The following is a 23,431-nucleotide window of genomic DNA, read 5'->3' as shown; positions in this document are numbered from 1 at the left end:
TCTTTCAGAAGCTTCTTTCAGCCTCTGAAATCTCTGTTTGCGAGGCTGGGTGGGGCTACATTCGGAGTATAAAACACACCCAGATTTTCACCCTCTTTTTGGGGGGAAAAAGGTGGGTCTTATACTCCAAAAATACGGTAATTTAATTAGATCTTGATTTTATACTATGTTTTTCTGTGTATGCATTTTTGTAATTTTATCCACAGTTTCACTTGATCACCTTGTTTATTTTCCACATACGTTTAAACTTGCACATGCATAAATATACAGTGTGTTATATAAACTGATACAAAATATGAAATCCATATGTGGTGTGTAATTAATGTACATAAATACACATTCAAAAGGACCACACAAATTAGGACAATTTATGATGAAGATTCACAGAGACAAACATGTTTTCTTTTGTTCTTTTTAGTTTCCTTAACTCTATGCAGTTGTCTTTCATTCTAAAAAAAAAGTATATCATGTTGATGCCGTTACTTTGCTTCCTTTCATCCTCGCGCTGACTTGCTGCTGTTTCACATTTTATATTCTTGCACTGCTGAGCTTTTGAAAATGTAAAGCTAGGTGTGCACTTACAAATCAGAGCAGGTTAATTATTCACTCTCACACTTTTAAATGTACAAGTAGTCGTTATTTACAGGTAGTCCTATATATTATATTATATATTATATCATATACCTAAGATATAAGACTTATCACTTCGTTGTTTGTATGTACACTGAGAGCTTAAGCACCAGTGGCAAATTCCTTGTGTGTCCAATCACACCTGGCCAATAAAGAATTATATTCTAAAGATTTCTATTCTATTTAGTAACTACAGTTAAAACTAGCAACTCAGTTGTTAAGCAAATTGGTTGCTAAGTGAAACTACAACTGTGTTTATGATCTTATGTCAACTTTCCTTTGCTTTACGGACCTGCAGAAATCATAGCAATAGCAGTATCATTTAGACTTATATACCACTTTACAGTGCTTTACAGTCCTCTCTAAGCAGTTTACAGAGTCAGCGTATTGCCCCCAACAATCTGGGTCCTCATTTTACCGACCTCAGAAGGATGGAAGGCTGTCAATCCTGAACCAGTGAGACTCGAACTGCCGAACTGTAGGCCAGCAGCCAGCAGAAGTAGTCTCAGTACTGCATTCTAACCATTGTGCCACTTCAGCTCATCAATGCGGGGATGGGTTGCAAAGTTATTATTTCATCACCATTGTAACTGCAAATGATCACTAAACCATACAATCACTAAATGAGGACTACCTGTACATTTAAAAGTGTGAGGATGAATAACTTAACCTACTCTGAATCTAGGCAGCTGGAAAGGCAGAATTCCTAGGTGAAATTTCATCATAACATATGATTTTTTTTATAAACATATTTTATTGAATAAACTATATTAAACTAAATGACACACCATGATTTTCAGACTGGGTTCATAAAACACATGTATTGCAAATCAAGTCAAACACATTTTGATAAAGTGTTGTATATTGTGTGAGCCCAGCTATAATCAGTGCGTTTTCCTTGTCAAGAATAGTCCCAGGACTAGGAGAAGACCTAGAGAAATACACTTATGTCTATGAGAAAGGAGCTAGAAATGAGTACAGATGAGTACAGATGAATGCACGTTTTGTCATCCGGGTTTTTGAAAAGAAATGACTAGCTAGCATGCAAGTTCTTTCTGAATTCTGTGTGAAAATACATAGCATGAATGTGCTTAAGAGCACAATACAAATGCCTGGTTCACACAGAACATTCAATTGTAAGGCAACTTTGTTTTAGATCATCACAATTGTGGAATACACTTACTCCACCTTTTCTGTTTCGAGAAGCTTTTGGACTTCATGTTAAACCAAATAAAGCAAACTGTATTATGTGTTTCTGTAGCATGCAAATAAGGACAAAATAATTAGTCGGTGAGTTATCTATTGTTGTCAATGATTAGATCATATAGTACATGTTTAGTATCCTCTTTGCAAGACCCAGTACTATGGAAAGCAATCTCCAGATATTTGAAATGCTGACTTCATTAATACATTTTTAAAGATCTTTTTTTTTCAAATGTTAAGATTTTTTTTTCTGCTTATTGATTTCCATTTTGGATAAAATGTTCCTTTGCTGGGGCCCACAGTGCTCACCTCAGGCTCACTTTTGTCCCAGAACAGATTGTTACATATTATCCACACTGTAGTAAACCTGCTAGGTGCTTGTTCTCAAACTTAAGTGAGTGGCTATACTGAGTAAATTGTTCAACTGAAGAGGGAATATGTATTTATTTATTATTTATTTTTATCCCACCTTCATTAAAGGAGTTGAAGAGCAACAACGCTGAAATATACCATGATTTTCCATTTCTCAGTGTTAGTTCAGAACAAATAATGTCTGTTGATGCTTTATCTTACTCTGAAGAGGTATTATGATAGAGACCTTTTATTAGAAATACCCAACAAAAATCAATAATCATGTCTCTCAATTTGTCCCAGAGTTTAGGGTTGGAATTATATCAAAGGAGGCTTTAAATACGATAAACATCATAGAGAACATCCCTGTGGAGATACTGGTATATTTCTCAACTGAATGTATCTATAGTTGTTATTTAGACTGCTATTTCTATGCCACTTCAATCAAATCTTATTTCTGAAAATCCTGCCAGTTCTCCATTGATTAGCAGTGCAGATGTTTGCTGGTGGTATGTAAGAGTCTGGTGGAAGATTGTTAAATTGTTCTCTCCTATTCCCTTTCTTAAGCATTGATGCAGTAATGGCCTCTTCCCATGGTTGTTTGATTTACACTAGTAAAAGGAAAACCAAGACTTCTGTAATTGGCTTGCCATGGACTGCTCTTAAAGCTCATGAGAAATTCCAATTAGTGCAAAATTAGGGACTGGATTAGGGGACTGGAGGTTAAAACATATAAAGGATGGTTGCTGGAATTGGGTATGTCTAGTTCAGAGGTTGGCAACCTTAAATACTCAAAGAGTCACAAAGGCCCTAACCGGAAGCCCCTGTTCAATTCTGGAGCCAACCAGAAGTCTGGTTCCCCCATCATAGTTTCCTCCTAGCACAGCGTCCTTTTTCCTCTGCTGACTGGAAGTCCGATCCCCCCACCATAGAGTCTCCTCCTAGCATGTTGTCCTTTTTCCTCTGCCGACCGGAAGTCCGATTTCCCCCACCATAGAGTCTTCTCCTAGTGCGGCATCCTTTTTCCTCTACCTCTCCTAATAGAAAGCCCTATCAATTGTGGAGCTGACCAGCAACAGGGAGCCTCAGCAGAGGGATGAAAGAGCCACATGCGGCTCCAGAGCCACAGGTTGCTGACCCCTGGTCTAGTTTAATGAAAAGAAGAATGAGGGGTGACATGGTAGCAGTGTTCCGATATCTCAGGGGTTGCCACAAAGAAGAGGAAGTCAAGCTATTCTCCAAAGCACCTGAGGGCAGGACAAGAAGCAATGGGTGGAAACTAATCAAGGAGAAAAGTAACCTAGAACTAAGAAGAAATTTCCTGGCAGTTAGAACAATTAACCAGTGGAACAACTTACCTCCAGAAGTTGCGAATTCTCCAACACTGGAAGTTTTTAAGAAGAGATTGGACAACCATTTGTCTGAAACGGTATAAGGTTTCCTGCCTGAGCAGGGGGTTGGACTAGAAGACCTCCAATGCTCCTGTTATTCCAATTCTGTTATTCCAATTCTACTATATTCTAAATGCAATTACCTGCATATTAATGGTGCAAAATACAATTACCTGCATGTTTATAGGACAGTCTTCTTCCTGTCATTTAACACTTGTGCTGCAGAGATGCATATTATTTAAGATGCTGGTTGTTAAGCCTTCAGTGCATAGGGATCTATAAAATCAGACAGATTTTTGCTGCCTAATCTAAGCAGAGTACGTCTGCTGGAGTTCCCATCTACTGAGAGAAATCTCAGAAAGGAATTCGAAAAGGGGTATTCTGTGTAGGAATTCCCATCTTCTGGGGCAAGGATTCCAGAGAAAGAGAGCTCCCATATAGAAAATCCCCTTTCAAGTGTAGGCTCCCACTTTCCCAGCCTTCCAGAAACTTGTAAAACTTTGCTATTTGAAAGACCTTTGGGATCTGGTTATATAATGTTACTGTGTAACTGTCAATCATAACCATAATGCATCATAGTATCATATTCTTGTGTACGCATTGCTTTTCACTATCTTGTGGCTGTGGCTTCTACCTATTATCTAGAATCTATTAAGGCTGAGGTTTTTTAAAGTTTAGAAACAATTAAAGAATAGCAATAACCAAATAAATTACTGATTTATTCCTAACTCAGGATAAATATATTGCTAACCTAACATTCATTCATAACTTTGGTGTTCAAGTCTGTCAACCTCAAGGCTGACACTGTCTTGAGGTGCTCTTTGGAAACTTGGCTTTTCCCACAGGCACTGAGTCCAGCTGAATGGCTGATCTCTTTTAATTGGAAATGATAACAAGTCTTTGTTTTACGGATATGTATCAGGGGTGAAATGCTCCCAGTTCAGACCAGATTGCCCGATTCGGTAGTGATGGCGGTGGATGGTTCGGAGAACCAGTAGCAAAAATCCCTGCCTCCCCCATGCCCAACTGAGCCGCACAATCATCAGAGGCTTTTTAGGTTGTAGAAAAAATGGTTTTAAAAGTTAAAAAAAAAAAAGGTGGCCATGCCCACTCAGTCACATTACCCCCCCCAAGCCACGCCCACAGAACCGGTAGTAACAAATTTTACATTTCAGCACTGATATATATTGTTTTATAGAATTGTCCTTTTAACTTTGTAAAGCCACCCAGAGTTGCTTGGATTTGGGGTCAAAAATTTAAACAAAAAAATACAGGTAATCCTTGTTTAATCGTTGGGACTACAAACTTCATGGCTAAGCAATGCAATCGTAAAAGTGAACAATCACGTGACCATGCCAACTTACAAATTCTTGAATAGAATAAAGTATAAAAGACAAGAAGATCTCTCCTTCCAAATTAAAAATTGTATCCAAAAGAGATAAGGAGGTATATATTGTAAATACTGACAAAATAAAAGTTAATGCTATAAGTCTAGAGAAAGGACATTTTTCTATGATATACTTATTAAACTGTCCAAAACATACTAGAAATGGAACAGTGTATTAGTTAAAAGCAATTTAAGCTTATTCTAATTTGCAACCCCCACCCTCAGCACATAAGTAATCGATTTTTAAAAGCTTCTCTTTTTTAAAATATTTCCAGTCATGGAATAAAAGGATTATAGATTAGTGAGTGGTTAAGAATAGACACAGAAATGAGACAGGAGAAAATGATGAATTTTATAACTGAAGAAGTACTAGGGTATTAAATATCCCAAAGGATATTTACAGGGATTTAAGCTATTTAAATAATCTGGAACTACTGGTGGGTAGTGAAGGAACTAAGCTTTCCAATGACACCAAATTATTAATAAAGGAGAAATTGAAGCAATGAAGAACTGGATGAGTGGACTAGAAAATTACAAATAGTATGGAATGATACACACTGGGGCAAAAAAAAAGAAACCCAATTAAGCAAATATAATGTAATAGATGCACTACAAGAATCTAAACCATGTGTGCATTTGTGAGCCTTGAAGGTGGGTAATTCATTGAAAACCTTAAGCTAATTTATAATTGTGTTGTGATAGTCATTCAGCAAAAAGCCATGTTGATGATTATAGCAGAAGGATGACGTATAAATAAAGAAAAGTACGGTACAGTACATATAAAAAGAGCTCATAATATTATGTAAACTCTGTGATTCTTCAACCATTGATAGTCGCCTTATCTCAAAAAAAGCACATTGTAAAGTTGAAAAGAGGCATGAATGCAACTGAAAATCAAAATAAATGAACAATCCACTGCATCTGGGATAAACTGGGCAAGGAAGTTATATTCACCATATATTAATTTTACTTCAATTTTACAAGATTCATGGTGATTGGTGTCATTTAAGCAATGGCTTCATTATACAAATGATGTCATTTCATAAACACACACTTACATCAATGGTATTGCATGATTTCATGTAATCATGAAAATGACATCATTTGTATTACTGCAAGTTAATGATGTCATGACACAAATGAGGCCAATTTCATATTTTTAACTTTAACAGGTAGTCAGGGATACATTTCTTAACACCCCCCCCCTTCTTCTCATTCTCTCTCAGTCCACCTAACAGGGTTGTTGTTATGAGGAAAATAGGAAGAGGAAAGAGTATTGGGGTATGTTCACTGCCTTGAGTTATTTATAAAAATAATAAAGGCAGGATTAAATAATTAATTAAATTAAGGGAGGGAGGATAACAATAGGAAGCCAATGAAATTGCTGGATGCCTAGGAGTGTGTTCCAGAAACCCATTGCCAGTAGGAACTTTACATTTCAGTTCAGTAGGCTTATTCAAAGTACATGCAGTTTCTGATTCTCTCTGGCAGAGAGAAGCAGAAAGCAGGTTCCATCTACATGAATAGCATTATCTCTACAGAGCAAGGAATTTCTCTTTTGCTTCATTATTGTACAGCTCTCTGCTTGTGTATCTCCCTTCAGACTTGATGATCAAGAGACTCTCTAGAGAGGTGTGTCACAGCAGACAGGTGTCAAGCGCTGTTACAGAGTGAACAATCAGAGATGAAAGAATCCTACAGATTTCAATCAAGTGTTTTAGTGCCAGAATCTTGGAAACAATGATAGAGACCTCCAGCTTTAATAGTGAGTTCATCAAATGGACTCTCCTGGACTGTTTTGAATCTTTTCTTCCTTACCAAATTTTTTCAGCCTGAAGTGCTCCTTATTAATTAATTTTCAGATTGTCCTTCTTATTCTCTTCAGAATTTCTCCTTTTGTTGAACCTTCAGCTGGGAGAAGAGAGCCATAAAAAACCTCCACTAAGTCATCTTCTGAGAGGACACTCACCACAACCTGCTGATGCCCTTGTGTTAACACTCATGTCTATATAAGGAAGCATGCATAGCAGAGGTGGGTTTCAGCAGATTCTGACCAGTTCTGGAGAACTGGTAGCGGAAATTATAGTAGTTTGGAGAACCGGTAGTAAAAATTATGACTGGCCCCACCCCATCTATTCTCTGCCTCCCAAGTCCCAGCTGATCGGGAGGAAATGGGGATTTTGCAGTAACCTTCCCCTGGATTGGGGACGGAATGGAGATTTTACAGTATCCTTCCCTTGGAGTGGGGTGGGAATGGAGATTTTACAGTATCCTTCCCCTGCCATGCCCAAGCCATGCCCACCAAGCCATTCCACACCCATCAAGCCACACCCACAGAACCGGTAGTAAAAAAATTTGAAACCTACCACTGATGAATATATGTTATCTACATAGCTATACAGATCAACAGTGTCCTGATATTCTGAGCCTGGCTAAGCTCTTCTGCCCTTTTAGTTGAACACTGTCTCTAGACATGACAATGAATTAACAATGCTTTATATGGAAACTGAAGAGGGAAAAGAAATATCAGCTCTCCTGAGAATTAAATAGATTTTTGTGTACAAAAGCTTTCCTAAACACTGAATAGCTGGGGTTTAAAGAAGAGCTTTCACAATCTCATTATATACTTTCTATAAAGGTCATTTTTAGAAAATCAGGTGCACAGGAATCTCACAATGCTTTCGAAAGTCTTCAGAAAAAATATTCAAATGTTGGCTTATATATTATCCTTCACTTCCCATCTTTTACTGAAACATGAAACCTTTGTTTCTTTGAATTAGAATTGTATGGTGTTTATAATAGCATTTCAATGCTGGAAAATTAAATTCAAAGGTATGGAAATTGCAGATCTCTTGACTTCAGTACTAAGTGTGCTTATACGAAAGGAGGTGCTTCTAAAAAATCGATACAACTTGTTTCCAAATAAAATGTTTAGGGCTATATTTTAAGTATAGTAAACTATTACTACTAAAAAGGCTTTGTATACTAGAAATGCATATATATATATATAGGTAGACACATGCATACATATATACATACATTTCTTAAAATATAACAATTGAAATCCATTGAGATTTGCCTTTTAAGTAGATATTTAAAAACTAGAGTAAATTACACTTATTATTTTTAAGCCTGTGTTTTTTCAAATATTACTTGTTAACTTTCAAGCAGTTTTATACCTACATATAAAGATGAAAAGATATTTTTTTTATAGAATGCACTGGGCAGAGGATCGAGAGAACATACAAGAAATGTATTCTTTCATAAAGGAATTTCCCTTATTTTATTTAAACTGAAGAGTTATGTTGCTTTGTCATAATTCAAAGACTGTATAGTTTTCTTGTTCTCTTGTCTAGAAGAAGTGCTTTGGATCTCATACAGCCATTCACACAACAGCCCTCTAGTATTCATTAAAGTAGCCCAATCTTTTTGAGATTGAAAAAAGTTGCTGCTGGAGTCCAACTCCATAAAGCTATTAGTATTCCTAAACTGGCAGTACTTCTGAACTTACATAGAGGCCTGAGGGGAAAAAAATCTTCCTTCCTTCTCTTTCTTTCTTTCTTTCTTTCTTTCTTTCTTTCTTTCTTTCTTTCTTTCTTTCTTTCTTTCTTTCTTTTTCTTTCTTTCTTATTTCTTCACCTCTTTGTTATTATTTTTATTTAAATTTATTAGCTACCCAAATCCAACAGACTCTATTAAGTTATTTTAGTAGCAAAAGATTGATTTACTTTTTGGAATTGTTTTTTGAAGTGTTTACACTATATAGTGTAAATCCTTACTGTAATTGTATTACTTACATGGAGGAGGTATGAAACCCATTAGCTTTCAGTACTTGAACAAAAAAAACCACAGGAGGACTTTTCTCAATTTCATGTAATCTGTTTAACATTGTGATGAAAAAGAACCCTCTTTTGTCAAATGTAACCATATAAAATTTCTTGAAAATTCAGACCTGCTCTCTAGTGGCCATTCTCCAAAGCGTAATTGTGTATTGCAGATTTAAAGCTAAGACACAATCATATTTTTTAATGTAAACAGTAAAAATCTAAGAACCCTGAAAAACATTTCAATAGTTAGCCTTAGGCATTTGCAACTAACTTTGAAGATACAAAGATGATAACATTTGCTTTTTTTTCCTTTTTTTTTTTTCAAATTTCTATACCACCCTTCTCCTTTCGGACTCAGGGCGGTGAACAGCCAAAATAAAACATTTGTACACAAAAGTTAAAATAGGTTTAAAATAATTAAATAAGGTTTGGCCCATAATTTAAAACATTTCAATTAAAATCAATATCAAAATTTTAAAAACCAACCATAAAATCAGGACAGCCCGGGTAACTGAAAAAAAAGGTTTTAAGGGCCCGACAAAAAGTCAGAGGTCTGGGATCACTCATATCTCTGGGGTAGATTATTCCAGAGGATAGGTGCTACCACAGAGAAGGCTTTCCCCCTGGGGGTCGCCAGCTGACATTACCTGGCCGATGGCACCCTGAGCAGACCCTCTCTGTGGGAGCGAACTGGCCGGTGGGAGGCAATTGGTGGCAGAAGGCGGTCCCGTAAGTAAGCCATGGAGCGCTTTAAAGGTGATCACCAACACCTTGAAGCGCACCCGGAAGTCCAACGGGAGCCAATGCAGCTCGCGCAGGAGAGGAGTCACATGGGAGCACCCCATCGCTCCCATAATCCCCTGCGCGGCCGCATTCTGCACCAGTTGGAGCCTCCGGGTGCACCCCAAGGGGAGCCCCATGTAGAGAGCGTTACAATAGTCCAGACGAGAAGTGACGAGCGCTTGAGTGACCGTGCATAGGGAGTCCCGATCCAGAAAGGGGTGCAACTGACGTATCAGGCGAACCTGATAGAAGGCCCCCCTGGCCATGGCCATCATATGCTCTTCTAAAGACAGCAGTGCATCCAGGAGGACACCCAAGTTGTGGGCCCTTTCCGTGGGGGCCAATGATTCACCCCCAATAACCAGTGATGGCGCCAGCTGGCTATACCAGGACGCCGGCAGCCACAACCACTCGGTCTTGGAAGGGTTGAGTCGAAGTCTGTTTCTCCCCATCCAGACCCGCACGGCCTCCAGGCACTGGGACATCACTTCCAAGGCATCGTTGGGATGGTCTGGGGTGGAGATGTACAGCTGAGTATCATCAGCGTACTGATGGAACTCCACCCCAAAACCACGGATAATCTCATCCAGCGGCTTCACATAAATGTTGAACAGGAGGGGCGAGAGGACGGACCCTTGTGGCACCCCACAAACAAGGCGCCTCGGGGTCGACCGCTGCCCCCCTGTCAACACAGATTGCAACCAGTCGGAGAGATAGGAGGAGAACCACCGCAGGACGGTGCCCCCCACTCCCAATCCCTCCAGCCGGCGCAACATGATACCATGTTCGATGGTATCAAAAGCCGCTGAGAGATCTAACAGGATCAGGATAGAGGAATAAGAGAACAAACTACTTCCAGATAAAAAGCAGTCGTTACACTTTGAGTATTGGGGAATTATTAGTTTATTAGTAAAATTCCACTAATGAACATATAAATAAACAAAAAACCCTTTGTCCAATATAACAAATGAACAAATTGCTCCTAATATGATTTGGAAATGGGTCTTTCTATTTTCAAAAATATCTTTGAGTTTCTTCAGTATCCAAGCCAAACAGACATAAAATGCACAAGGAAAAACGCATGATCTGTATTATTAATCAACTCTTTTCATATGTTATGCCAGCAGAAAGCAGCAGGAAAGCCACATTTTATTGGAATGATTTCCGAGAGCCTTTTTCTATGTGATGACAGGCAGAATGTAAGAAACTCATAAATATACATGTTTTGCTTATGGCCTTAGACAGGGAGAAAAAAACCCACATCCTGATGTATTTCTTTGGATTTTGTCTCAAAATTTAGGGCTAAAAATACTTGTTGTCTTCATTTTAATTTAAATACCAGATATAAAGTCTCAAGAATTAGTTTAATTTATATGCTGCAATTAGTTTAATTTATATACTACAATTTCTTTCTCCAGTGTGCTACCTAAAAGATGCTCAATTACAACACCACCTATGCCTATATATGCACACATGTACACACATACACACATCTCGTTTGAAATAACCTAAAGAAAATGCCATATATCTTATTACTTTTATTGTTATAAAGATGACATAGGTATAAATTGCAGAAATAGATGCAGTGGTTGTGATCACACTTGTCATGGAGTGCCAGGTTATTACTAAGGCAGGCTTGCTTTCATGCCTATTTTTAACATTTAAAATAATTAAATGTTATATTACTGTAATATATTCTATCTTAAATACTGGTTTGCATTCATTAAAAATATTGCTTCAAAGGACTGACATTTTAAAAATAATTAAAATAGTACTTTAAAGTATTATTAAATTGTTAATTCAAAATAATCCAAATGTGATGGTCATTTAAAACTCAGAATAAATTTCACACACCCACATACCTTCTACATCACTTTGTTGTATTATTCTTTGGTACAGGAAATTTACACATTTCTACAGAGTCTGGTTTAATCAGACATGGAAGGAGAAGACAGAGGCCTAGAGAAAATGTAGGGTGTGATTCCATAATGTGAAAGACAAAGATTTCTTTAAAAAATAGATCTGTTTTTCTTCAAAAAAGAAATGTAAATGCTAAACGTCTGGTTATAGAGTATTGTATTGATAGCAAAAGGTTTATAATACTTGGAAAGCCACAGCCTCATTGGTGTATTACAGCTATAGAAATAACTTTATCTTGTTAGTGGTTCTGCTCGTGACTGGAGGGATGAGATTGCAGCAGCAAAGAAACCCGGTAGTTCTAAACTGAAGAAAAGGAATTGGTTTTGATTTTGTTTTGCTTTGTTCATCAAATCACTATTATAGTTAGGCAGTGCTTCAGGTTCAAAGTACCGTCCTGTCTCCAACCTCCGCTTCGTGGCGAAGGTTGTTGAGAGTGTGGTGGCGCGACAGTTCCCCCAGTACCTGGATGAAGCGGTTTATCTTGATCCATTCCAGTCGGGCTTCAGACCTAGATTCAGCACGGAAATGGCATTGGTCGCATTGGTTGATGTTCTCTGGAGGGCTCGGGACAGAGGTTGTTCCTGTGTCCTGCTCCTATTAGATCTCTCAGTATCTTTTGATACCATCAACCATGGTATCATGCTGCGCCGGTTGGAGAGGTTAGAGGGGGGGCACCGTGTTGCGGTGGTTCTACTCCTTTCTCTCTGACCGGTCGCAGTTTGTGTTGACGGGGGGGCAGAAGTCGACCTCGAGGCGCCTTGTATGTGGGGTGCCGCAGGTGTCAGTCCTCTCGCACCTTCTGTTCAACATTTATGTGAAGCCGCTGGGTGAGATCATCCGTGGTTTTGGGGTGAAGTTTCATCAGTACGCTGATGACACTCAGCTGTACATCTCCACCCCAGACCACCCCAATGATGCCCTTGATGTGATGTCCCGGTGTCTGGAGGCCGTGCGGATCTGGATGGGGAAAAACAGGCTCAAGCTCAACCCATCCAAGACCGAGTGGCTGTGGTTCCCGGCGTCCCGATATAGTCAGTTGGTGCCATCTCTGACTATTGGGGTCGAGTTGTTGGCCCCCACGGAAAGGGCTCGCAACTTGGGTGTCCTCCTGGATGCATGGCTGTCCTTAGAAGAACATGTGACGGCCGTGGCCAGGGGAGCTTTCTATCAGGTTCACCTGATTCGCCAGTTGCGTCCCTTTCTGGATTGGGACTCCTTGCACATGGTCACTCATGCCCTCATCACTTCCCACCTGGACTACTGTAATGCTCTCTACATGGGGCTTCCCTTGAAGAGCACCCAGAGGCTCCAACTGGTCCAGAATGCGGCCGCGCGTGTGATTATGGGAGTGTCATGGCGCTCCCATGTAACACCTCTCCTGCGCGAGCTGCATTGGCTCCCGTTGGACTTCCGGGTGCGCTTCAAGGTGTTGGTGATCACCTTTAAAGCGCTCCATGGCTTACTTACGGGACCGCCTTCTGCCACCAATTGCCTCCCACCGGCCAGTACGCTCCCACAGAGAGGGGCTCCTTGGGGTGCTGTCGGTCAAACAATGTTGACTGGCGGCCCCCAGTCAACATTGAGTGGGAGAGCTTTCTCTGTGGGAGCACCTGCCCTCTGGAACGAGCTCCCTCCGGAGATACGGACGATTCCGGATTTACGTACTTTCCGCCGGGCCCTCAAGACTTTTTTATTTCAACAAGCTGGGCTGGCCTAACTTCTCCAATTGTTTAATTTGAATTTGAATTTTAAATGGGGTATTTTAATTATTGGGCCAAATTGTTTAATATATTTTAAATTGCTTTTAAATTTTTGTATTCTATGTTTTTTACCTTTGGCTGTTCACTGCCCTGAGTCCTTCGGGAGAAGGGCAGTATATAAATTTAAATATAAATAAAATAAATAAAATAAAAGCAAAGGGGTGCTTCAAATTACACAGCAGCATGAATGAAGCACTTGTAGACAACTCTGTAAACCAAATACACCTTTTGAGGTGCTGCCACTGCACTTCAAATAGGGCTGACCTATTCTCCAAAGTACCTGAGGGCAGGAGAAGAAGTAAAGGGAGATCCAACCTAGAACTAAGGAGAAATTTCCTGACAGTGATAACAATTAATCAGTGGAATGACTTGCCTGCAGAAATTGTGGGTACTCCATCACTGGAGGTTTTCAAGAAGAGACTGGACAGAATGGTATAGGACAGTGATAGCTAACCTTTTTGCCGCCACATGCCAAAAGCAGGGGGAGCGTGGGGGGGTCACGCGCACGCGTGCCCATACCCATAATTCAATGTGCCCCACCCCCCCACGCATGTGCGCACAACCCCTCCACGCTCCCCACACTTTTGGCACTTTGGGCACATGATGGCCTGGTGGGCACAGTAGGCCTGATTTTCACCCTCACCAGGCTTTCTAGAGCACAGGTGCTCTGTTCACATCCTTGTATGCTCCATGGACCTTTTTACTCTCAGAACTGAAGAAATGCCCAATCCTAATAAAATCCATTTCAGAACAAATTAGCAATATGCACTCCTGTTAAAATCGCAACATAAACTGTTATATTAAAGTTATAGGAAGTAGAGCTTGGAGATCAACTGCAGGTTCTTCCCTATCTCTTAAAAATTCTGAAAATCATCCTAAAACAGATTCTGCCCTGCCTTCAACATTCAGTTCTCAAACTGACATGGATTGTGCACCCCTGCTTTAAAGGACTAAAGAAATGAAAGAAAATGGATTATAACGTTTGCTCTTGTTTTGGCAGCTCGTGGTATACTCTTTCATTACAAATGGATCAATGAGAATAATTTTGAAAAATTGATTCAGCAAAGAGAAGAAAGCAAAGGAATCTTAAGAGCTCAATTTTTAATTACTCAGGAATAAATTCAGGGTAATCCAGCCAATTAGTTGGAGAAATCCAAAGGGCAAAGAAATCACCTTAGCAAAAACTGTGTGAGGACATAAACTGAACTGGACAACCAGAAGAGAAAGAAGAAAGAATAAAATCTGTTTTCCTTTATCTTTTAATGAGATATTAACTATGCTACTTCTAGGATTTTTCCCTCACACCATTTTGGAGCATTTCAAGGACATGAAAGGTTTCAGATCCTGAGGTTCTGTACTCAAGGAAAGGCATTCCCTAAATCAGGGTGGGCTTGAGATCCTTTAGCAACGGGTTCACTGCCCCATTGCTGGGTGGGCATGGCCATGGTGGGCATGGCCTAGTTGGCCACCTGCACCACGAGGGGGAGTGCATTTTTCGCCGTCCCTAGCTCTGGAGGCTTTTCTCGAGCCTCCGGGAGGATGAAAACTGCTTCCCCCAGAGTCTGGAGGCCCTCCAGAGGCCGGAAACAGGCCCATTTCTGGACTTCCGGAATCTCCGGTAGGCCCATTTTTTCCCCTCCCAGACCCTCTGTGCAGCCCCTGCACTTACCTGGAATGATGAATGGGCCACATGGAGACTCCTGGGAGTGGCGGGGTGGTGTGGGCATGGCCAGCCAAGGTGGCATTTGGGGATTCACCAAATCCTGGCAATCCTTGGAGCCCCCAGGAGCCCACCCCTGCCCTAAATGTAAATTGATTGAACATAATGAGACTTACATCTGGGTAGAAATAATTTTCAGTTTTCCATGACCATTTAAAAATTAAGAAAAAGCAAATCAAGAGTTCTGTCAGACTCTTGATACCTTCTGATCTTTTTTCAGGTAGTTGCATATGACCTAAACTTTCACACCACTTTGAAGTTCCTTAAAATGAAAAGAATTAAAACATAAAATTGTCTTGTATTAATTCTTTATCAGAAATATTATTAATGTCAAATTGTTCAAAAATATAACAGTCCAAACTTTTACAGTATCACACTAGCAAAGTAGTTGAACACTACCCCAAATATCATTTAATTCATTCATTCCAAATGCATAGCTAGACTATGTTCCAATATGGGTTTCATCTCACAAGGTTGGCCTAATAAGACACAGCTTTTTTGATTGGAAATTAGTATATTCCTTGTAAACTGGCCACTTATCTAATTATCTTGCATTAAGTTAGACATTTTACTTTAATTTTTTGCTACATGACTGATCAAGCCTAAGTGAATCATTTGTGGTGATGTCAGCATTCTTCACCCAATGATGTCTTTATCGGTGACAATGAGTTTTCAACATTTCTGATTAACTTCGTGTCAAATCTTTGCAACTTTATCATTAACATTAATGAAGCCAGAGTGTTTTGTTTGAAGAAGATGCTAGTTCCTCAGGCAGAATTATAGATCTTAAGATAACGTGGTTAAAAATGTACAAATGGTTCAGGAAGTATGACTGCCAGATGGAGGCATGAATACAAGAAGAAACTGATAGGAGCGATAACATGGTTAAAGCTTGTGAAATTGGACTGCTTGGTGGAAGCAGGTGGAAAGTAGTAAATAGCTACCAGTTACTAGATGCAAAAAAAAAAAAAATGCATACCAGATATGGTAGTGCTATGTAATAGGGAAATATTATGATAATTAATGTAGCCTAATGTGCTAATTTTAGTGTGATTGTCTGTATCAGTGTTTCTCAGTGGCAGATTAAGGCTCACTGGTGCCCTAAGCACTGACAAATCTTGGTGCCCCTCTCCTTTGTACATATAGTACAAATGAAACCAATCTTCATTGGGTTTTTTCTTCTTTCTCAACTTTGTGATGCCCCCTTTGGGCCTGGTGCCCTAAGCATGTGTTTAGTCTGCTTAATGATTAATACACCACTGGTATTTCCAACCTCAGTATGTGGTTTTATATATGTAGGTTCCATCTGCTAGTATTTCCCGACCATGCTGGGAATTCTGGGATTTGAATCCCCACATCTAAAAATTTCAGAGGTTGAGAAATACTAGTCTTCACCAAAGAGAGTTCAGCCAGACTTCAAAGTAAATTTGGGACCCTTCAGCTGAATATTTCAAGGTGCTCTTCTGAATCAAGCTAAGAACGTGAAGAAAGAAATATTTTAGATCAAAGGTTGGCTGACAACTCCCACAGTTGCTTGTTATAAAACTTGCTGCCTAAGGCCTAGGAAAAAATGTTAAAGTCCAGTACACTGAAAGAACAGTATGTGCTAGATACGTAACAAATGAACAAATTCAAAGTATGCATTTAATCTTTAATTAAAAACAATGCATGTCAATTCTTAGAAGACATGACCCGGTGTCTACCCACACTCTTGCTCCAACAACTTTGTCATTGTGTTCCAAGGGTAAAAGCAGTATGTAGCATGTAAGGAAGGCCTTGCACAACTTTGAAGTCTAATATATAAGCAAATGAAATATGTAGTATGAAAATATAGCATCAGCAGATATAATTGATTCTAGTGTTATTTTATATGAAAGACCAAAAGACTTGTATTTAATATGTTCCAACGATGATGAGAGCTACTTAGGGTAAGTCCATTGTCATCGCTGTAAAATCAGTATATATATATACAATGAGGTAAGTCAGACATAACTGATTGAAGAGACAGATCATTTCATCGTATTAGCAAATCTTGATCCAGTCATTTATAATCTGAAATCCTAGCTAGAGATTTCCCTGGTTATCCTTCCTTTGTAATGAAAAGAACAGGCTACAGAGAATTATGATGTTCTCCATTTTAACATACTATTATCTTTTGTTTCCTTTTTAAAGGAAAAGTATAGGTTGGTTATCTTCTATACCCAAACAATATTCATTCCATTAACTTATCTTAAAATATACTACAATATTGTTCCTGTAGGCTGGTCTATGTCTATGTCTATATCTATGACTAGGTGGGTGTATCAACTTTGAGGCAATGCCCCAATACAAAAGAGCAAGGAACACTGTCTTGATGCCTCACTTGAAGACATAAAGATAAGATGCATCATTTTCACCAGGGTTGGGTTCTACTTACCTTTACTACTGGTTTGCAATGGGAGCACGCACAGGCTTCTGCGCATGCGCAGAAGCCCCTTGATGATGTCGGGGGGTGGGCGGAGCCTCCCGCCAGTTTTACTACCAGTTCTATAGAACTGGACAGAACCGGGAGCAACCCACCACTGATTTCCACTAGCCTTCTGTTCAGTGTAGATGCTGGTAAAAATGCCTGCCCAGGAGGCAATGAGAAGGCAGCAAAGCTTCTGCTTTGATAAGGTTTAACAACCACGCTGTGCCTCCTGTAGCAAATGTGAACAGTTTTCTTTTCAGAGAAGGCTTACAAAGATATTTGTAAACAAGGTTACATGGGTGCAAAACAACTTTTTTGGCTTTACAAAGTTCGTTTGTCCTGCCTTTATGAATTTTGAATAGCCTTTTAGTTATATTTATTTATTTATTTATTTATTTGTTTCCATTTCTATACCGCCCTTTTCCAGTAGGACTCAGGGCGGTGAACAGCCAAAGTAAAAGACAGAACATACAAAATTTAAAAACAGTTTAAAATAATTAAATATTTTTGGCTGTAAATTCAAACAATCCAATTTAAAATCAATTTAAAATTTAACTCAAGCCAGCCTAGCTAGTTGAAATAAATAGGTTTTCAGGGCCCGACGAAAAATCCGGAGGTCTGTTATTGTACGTATCTCGGGGGGGAGGTTGTTCCAGAGGGTGGGCGCTGCCACAGAGAAGGCTCCCACCCTGGGGGTCGCCAGCCAACATTGTCTGGTGGACGGCACCCTGAGGAGGCCCACTCTGTGCGAGCATATTGGTCGGTGGGAGGCTATTGGTGGCAGAAGGCGGTCTCGTAAATACCCCGGCCCTAAGCCATGGAGCGCTTTAAAGGTGGTCACAACACCTTGAAGTGCACCCGGAAGACCACCGGGAGCCAGTTCAGTTCGCGCAGGAGAGGTGTCACATGGGAGCGCCTCGTCGCCCCCATAATCCCCCACGCGGCCGCGTTCTGGACCAGCTGGAGCCTTCGGGTGCACCCCAGGGGGAGCCCCATGTAGAGAGCGTTGCAGTAGTCCAGGCGGGAAGTGACGAGTGCCTGAGTGACTGTGCGTAGGGAGTCCCGATCTAGAAAGGGGCGCAACTGGCGTATCAGGCGAACCTGATAAAAAGCCCCCCTGGCCACGGCCGTCAAATGATCTTCTAAAGACAGCCGTGCGTCCAGGAGGATGCCCAAGTTACGAGCCCTCTCCGTGGGGGCGAGTGATTCACCCCCAATAGCTGGCTATATCGGGATGCCGGAAGCCACAGCCACTCGGTCTTGGAGGGGTTGAGTTGGAGCCTGTTTCTCCCCATCCAGGCCCGCACAGTCTCCAGGCACTGGGACATCACTTCAAGGGCATCGTTGGGGTGGCCTGGGGTGGAGATGTACAGCTGGGTGTCATCAGCATACTGATGGAACTCCACCCCGAAGCCACAGATGATCTCACCCAGCGGCTTTACATAAATGTTGAACAGAAGGGGCGAGAGGACCGACCCTTGTGGCACCCCACAAGCAAGGTGCCTCGGGGTCGACCGCTGCCCCCGTCAACACAGATTGCGACCGGTCAGAGAGGTAGGAGGAGAACCACCGCAGAACGGTGCCCCCCACCCCCAACCCTGCCAACCGGTGCAACATGATACCATGGTCGATGGTATCAAAAGCCGCTGAGAGGTCTAACAGGAACAGGATAGAGGAGCAACCCCTATCCTGAGCCCTCCAGAGATCATCCACCAACGCGACCAATGCCGTTTCCGTGCTGTTTCATATAATATATATCTGTTTCATATAATTTATCTTCTGATTATTCAATTTTGAGAGATGTCCATCTATTATATTTCTTATTTTTTAATCTTAAAATCATGAGTAATGCATATTCATCCTCATTTGCAGGATTCATCTGTTATATGAGCTTTTTATCCTTGTAATTCATGTTATGTTGAATTTTGAAAAGAGATATTTTTATTGTTAAACATGTAAACCAGCTGTCGGTTATATAAACTATAATTATAATAAATAGATTTTAAAAAACAATACCAAATCTCATGAAGTGACATTTTCCTCAAATGTTTCAAAAAGATAGTCTGGAGTATAAAGATTGACATGGTTCCCGTGTTTAAGATCTGTTGATGGAACCAGATTAAGATCATGCAATCACCTTCTTATCTACCACCCACTTCCTTGGCTGCTTCTCAGAGCCTCATCTTACATCCTATAGAATTCTGTATGATTGAACGAGTCTGACATAAGTGTGATAATTTGCTTATCAGCAGTCATGCTGGGTAGATTGTGCCGGGAATTCCATCTGTTGCAATCTAAAGTTGGAAGCTGAGTCAAGGGAGCAGTATATGATATCTGATTGAATGGCATTTGATTGATGATATGTCAAGCAGTAGAGAAGACTTGAAATAAAATGTCATGATGAATTTGAAGAGGTTGTTTTTTATATCAGCAAAATTATCAAGCAGCATAAAAGATTACATGCAAGGTAGAGAGGATTTAAAACTAAACAGTTTTCATCTTTGCAGCTTAATATCAAAACCATTCATTGTACCGAGCTATCTTGATTTAGTTTGCCACATTTATATGAATAGAATTGGATGTAGTATGTTAAATATCAAGATAGTTGGTTATATCTAAGAATTTGTTCCACAACAAAATGGGCTATATCGTAATTGAACTTACAGTACGAGTGGACATAGTACACTTTTCTAGCTTATATCTAATCAGAATGGAGAAATCTAGACATTAAATCTCTGCAAATGTTTTCTTTTCCAATGGAAAAAAGAAATAAGTGTCATTATGGCACCACCTCTGTTGAGAGCTCAAGATTTGGATCAAAATCTAGCGAAAGCTACAGCAATTTTTTCTCCTCCTCCTCCTTAAGAAAAGACTAGACTGTACCCAAAAAAGAGAAAAACATGGCTTCAAAATCTAAGGGACTAGTTTGGACAAAACCCCAAACTAGAAATTAAATTATTGGGAAGGTTTGGGATCCCTTCACCCAACTTCCGCATTTGGAATACAGTCAAGGTTTTCTAAGAGAATGGAGGAGACATAATAATGAAGAGTAAGCAAAATATTGAACAGCATCTCCTAATGGAGAAGAATGGTATCAAGTAGAGAGAGGAATAAAGTTCTAAGTGAGCTCTGCAAGGCTCAGTTGTCAGAAGGAGTAGACTCTTCAGGAACATCAGGTGCTGGATCTACTCAGAGAAGAATTAGGGAAGGAAAAATATAACAGGTTTTCCATTTTTGCTTCATACTTAATTTTTTCCTCCCACTTATCAAAATACTACAGACTGACAATTTATAGCTTACTCACTAGGCTAAATGAGTTAATGGTTTTCAAAATTTTCTACATATGTATCCCTCAGTAGGTCCTTCAGACACTTTCTTACTTCTTGATTTGACATTGTGTTACACTCAGATTTTGTGTTTGCCTTTTCTTGAGTTATTGGAGAACCTCTTTTATATGATTAAGTTTCTGTTCTGGTGTCAGAATTTGTCTTGTGTCAAATTCCTGAAACCCTTTCTTCTTGGATGTTCAGGGTAGTGTAATGCTCAAATTCTGTTACTCTACTCAAAATGACACTTCTATAAATGAACCTTCCAGACTGTCTACCATTTATAATCACTGCTTTTTTCTTTACAATAAGAACAATATAAATAACACATAAAAGATCTGCCTGCTTTGAAAAAGAGGCAGCTCTTTCATAGCTCCTCAGAAAAAAGGACCAAAAATGGATTGTAAGTATTACCCCTCTTCCTGCTGAAAGAAATGATGTTTTCAAGTCAAATCCGACTATATCTTCAGTATTCATATCTTTATGAAATTAATGATGCAGTTCTCCAATCATACGGCGTACAACTATGCCTGTATTAGACAAAACAATATTATAAATGTATTATCTTCAAGAAAGTTGCTTGTAAACATATGCATATTAGGAAAAACTGTTTCATCGCTGTTTAAGACTAGCACTGATGATGTTATTATCATGAAACATCTGCAAGAAAACAAGGAAGCTCAGAGAGTACCAAGGACCCCCCTTGTTTCATTACTAGTAGATAAAAGCTTGATAATGGGCTATGGTTTTCATGCCAACTTAAAACTGAACAGATAGGGTGCAAAACCTCCTTTTCTACTTACAATTATAACCTTGTTGCTTGTATCTTTATGATTTATATTGTTTTATTTAGTTTCCTAATATGATTTTGATACTAGGAATGTATGATTTTGATTGCTTATTTAGTATCTTATGACTATCACTAAGTATTGTATCTTATGATTCATGATGAAAAGACAAATTCCTTGTGTGTTCAATCACACTTGGCCAATAAAGAATTTTATTCTATTCTATAAAAATCATGAGGGATGGATGAAACTGTCCCGATATGTCAATTTCCTGATACCTCCTATTATCTTTTATCATCAGTTTCTGGTGGAAGATCTATCTTCTGCTTTCTTCTTTCAGAATGTCTACTATACAGGTAACCAACAGATCCACGTGGGTGTTCTTAGTCCTACCATTGATGATGACGACAACAGATGCCTGGTCGATGTGAACAGCAGGCCAAGACTTATTGAATGTAGTTATGCCAAAGCCAAAAGGATGAAGCTTTATTGGCAATTTACTCAGGTATTTTTTTCATCTCCTCCCTCTTCTCTCCCTTCACCTCCCCTAAAAAAAAATCAACATGGATTAAAAAAAATCTAAGGAAAAGGGTTCTTGGGGTTCTTTACAACTGCTGGTGGAAAGTGCTTTCAGTCATAAAGCTCAGTATAACAAATAGTGGTTGTTGTTGTTTTTTTTAACAAACCCTCAAAAGTGACTCTTAGTCTGGACAAACAGGAACCTATCTTGGATGACATGGAAAGTGAGCTTCTAGACTCATTCTTTGCATGGGATCAGCTATCTATGTCCAGCATTCCGCAGGTGTCAAAGAAAGAAAGAAAGCCGGAAGTTTAATCTCTGTATCTCCAGGCTTCCCTGACTGCCTCCAGCTTCCTCGTGTAATTTACAAATCTGGGCAAAGAAGGATTTAATCCAGGGGAAGCTTAGCCTGATAAAAGCAGATTCCCTACTTTAGACATTTCTGTGCTGCATAGAAGACACTATGATGCAATAGATGGAAGCAGGCCAGTGATAAAGGAAGATGGCAAACTAAATTGTAGATGATCAGTAAACTTTTGTATTGTATCATTTTAGATTACCAGGAGGCCTAACAAGAGAGAATACTCTCAAATGAAGGAAAATTGGCACCACAGGAGGTGGGAAAGGGGTAGAAATCTGAATTGAACACACTGGCCATGACACTTTCCTTTTGAATTTTTATTAGTGTTATTACAATGTAGTGGATTATGTGAAGTATCACTACAGATCAAAAGAAATGTCTGGAAGCTCTCCATCTTCCTAATATTCCCAGACAAAAGGCCTGAAGAGAAAATGAAGCTCCTTCCTTTGTGTCCTGGTGATAAATTAAAAGGCAACGGAATAATTGAAGTCACGCTATTCAGAAAGGATTGTTTTGTTAATATGCAGGGTAATTAAAATATTGTTGCTTCCGTAGATTCAATGGGATGCAAATGGGCTTGCATGTGGCAAGCTGCAAAGAAACTGATGAGAGTAATCAAAGGCTAAGAAGGAAATGTGTACACTGTGCTTTTGTGTCATCTAATAAAAGAAATACATCTCTCTTAAAAATAGGGCATCCCTCTTTTCTATATCCCAACCCTCCAGTAATGATTCTAGGTTAGAGGGTAGGAGAGAAGAGGAGGAGAAATGGCTGTGGGCTTTACAGATCTTCCCAACAAGTTGACATTGGATTCTATCCACAGATTATTTTTTCATTCATTCATTTGTTTGTTAACTTTTGTGTTATTTCAGACAATGTACTCTGCATTATAGCTGATTTTTTCCAGCACAATTAAGATTTTAGCTGGTGTTAATTAATATGAAACCTATCGATGTTGGATTTCACTCTCTATTTTCCAAACTGGCCGTGATTTTGTTTTACTTGAGTTTTTAAG

The 23,431-nt window shown here is 39.5% G+C and overlaps 1 protein-coding gene across 1 annotated transcript in view; it reads left to right on the top strand.

The window, feature by feature from the left end:
• Positions 1–23,431, top strand: part of GALNT18 (polypeptide N-acetylgalactosaminyltransferase 18) — a 346,717-nt gene that overhangs the window by 309,085 nt on the left and 14,201 nt on the right. Inside the window, exon 10 of the mRNA XM_070957483.1 lies at positions 21,876–22,040. Within this exon, the coding sequence (XP_070813584.1) occupies positions 21,876–22,040 (165 nt within the window). The remainder of the gene's footprint in view (positions 1–21,875; positions 22,041–23,431) is intronic.

This window comes from Pituophis catenifer, unplaced genomic scaffold (assembly GCF_029215685.1).
Source record: "Pituophis catenifer annectens isolate HBS135680 unplaced genomic scaffold, rPitCat1.0.hap2 SCAF_1, whole genome shotgun sequence".
Classification (NCBI taxonomy): Eukaryota; Metazoa; Chordata; class Lepidosauria; order Squamata; family Colubridae; genus Pituophis; species Pituophis catenifer.
Note: the sequence above shows the minus strand (reverse complement) of the source record. Positions and strands in the feature narration are given on the sequence as shown.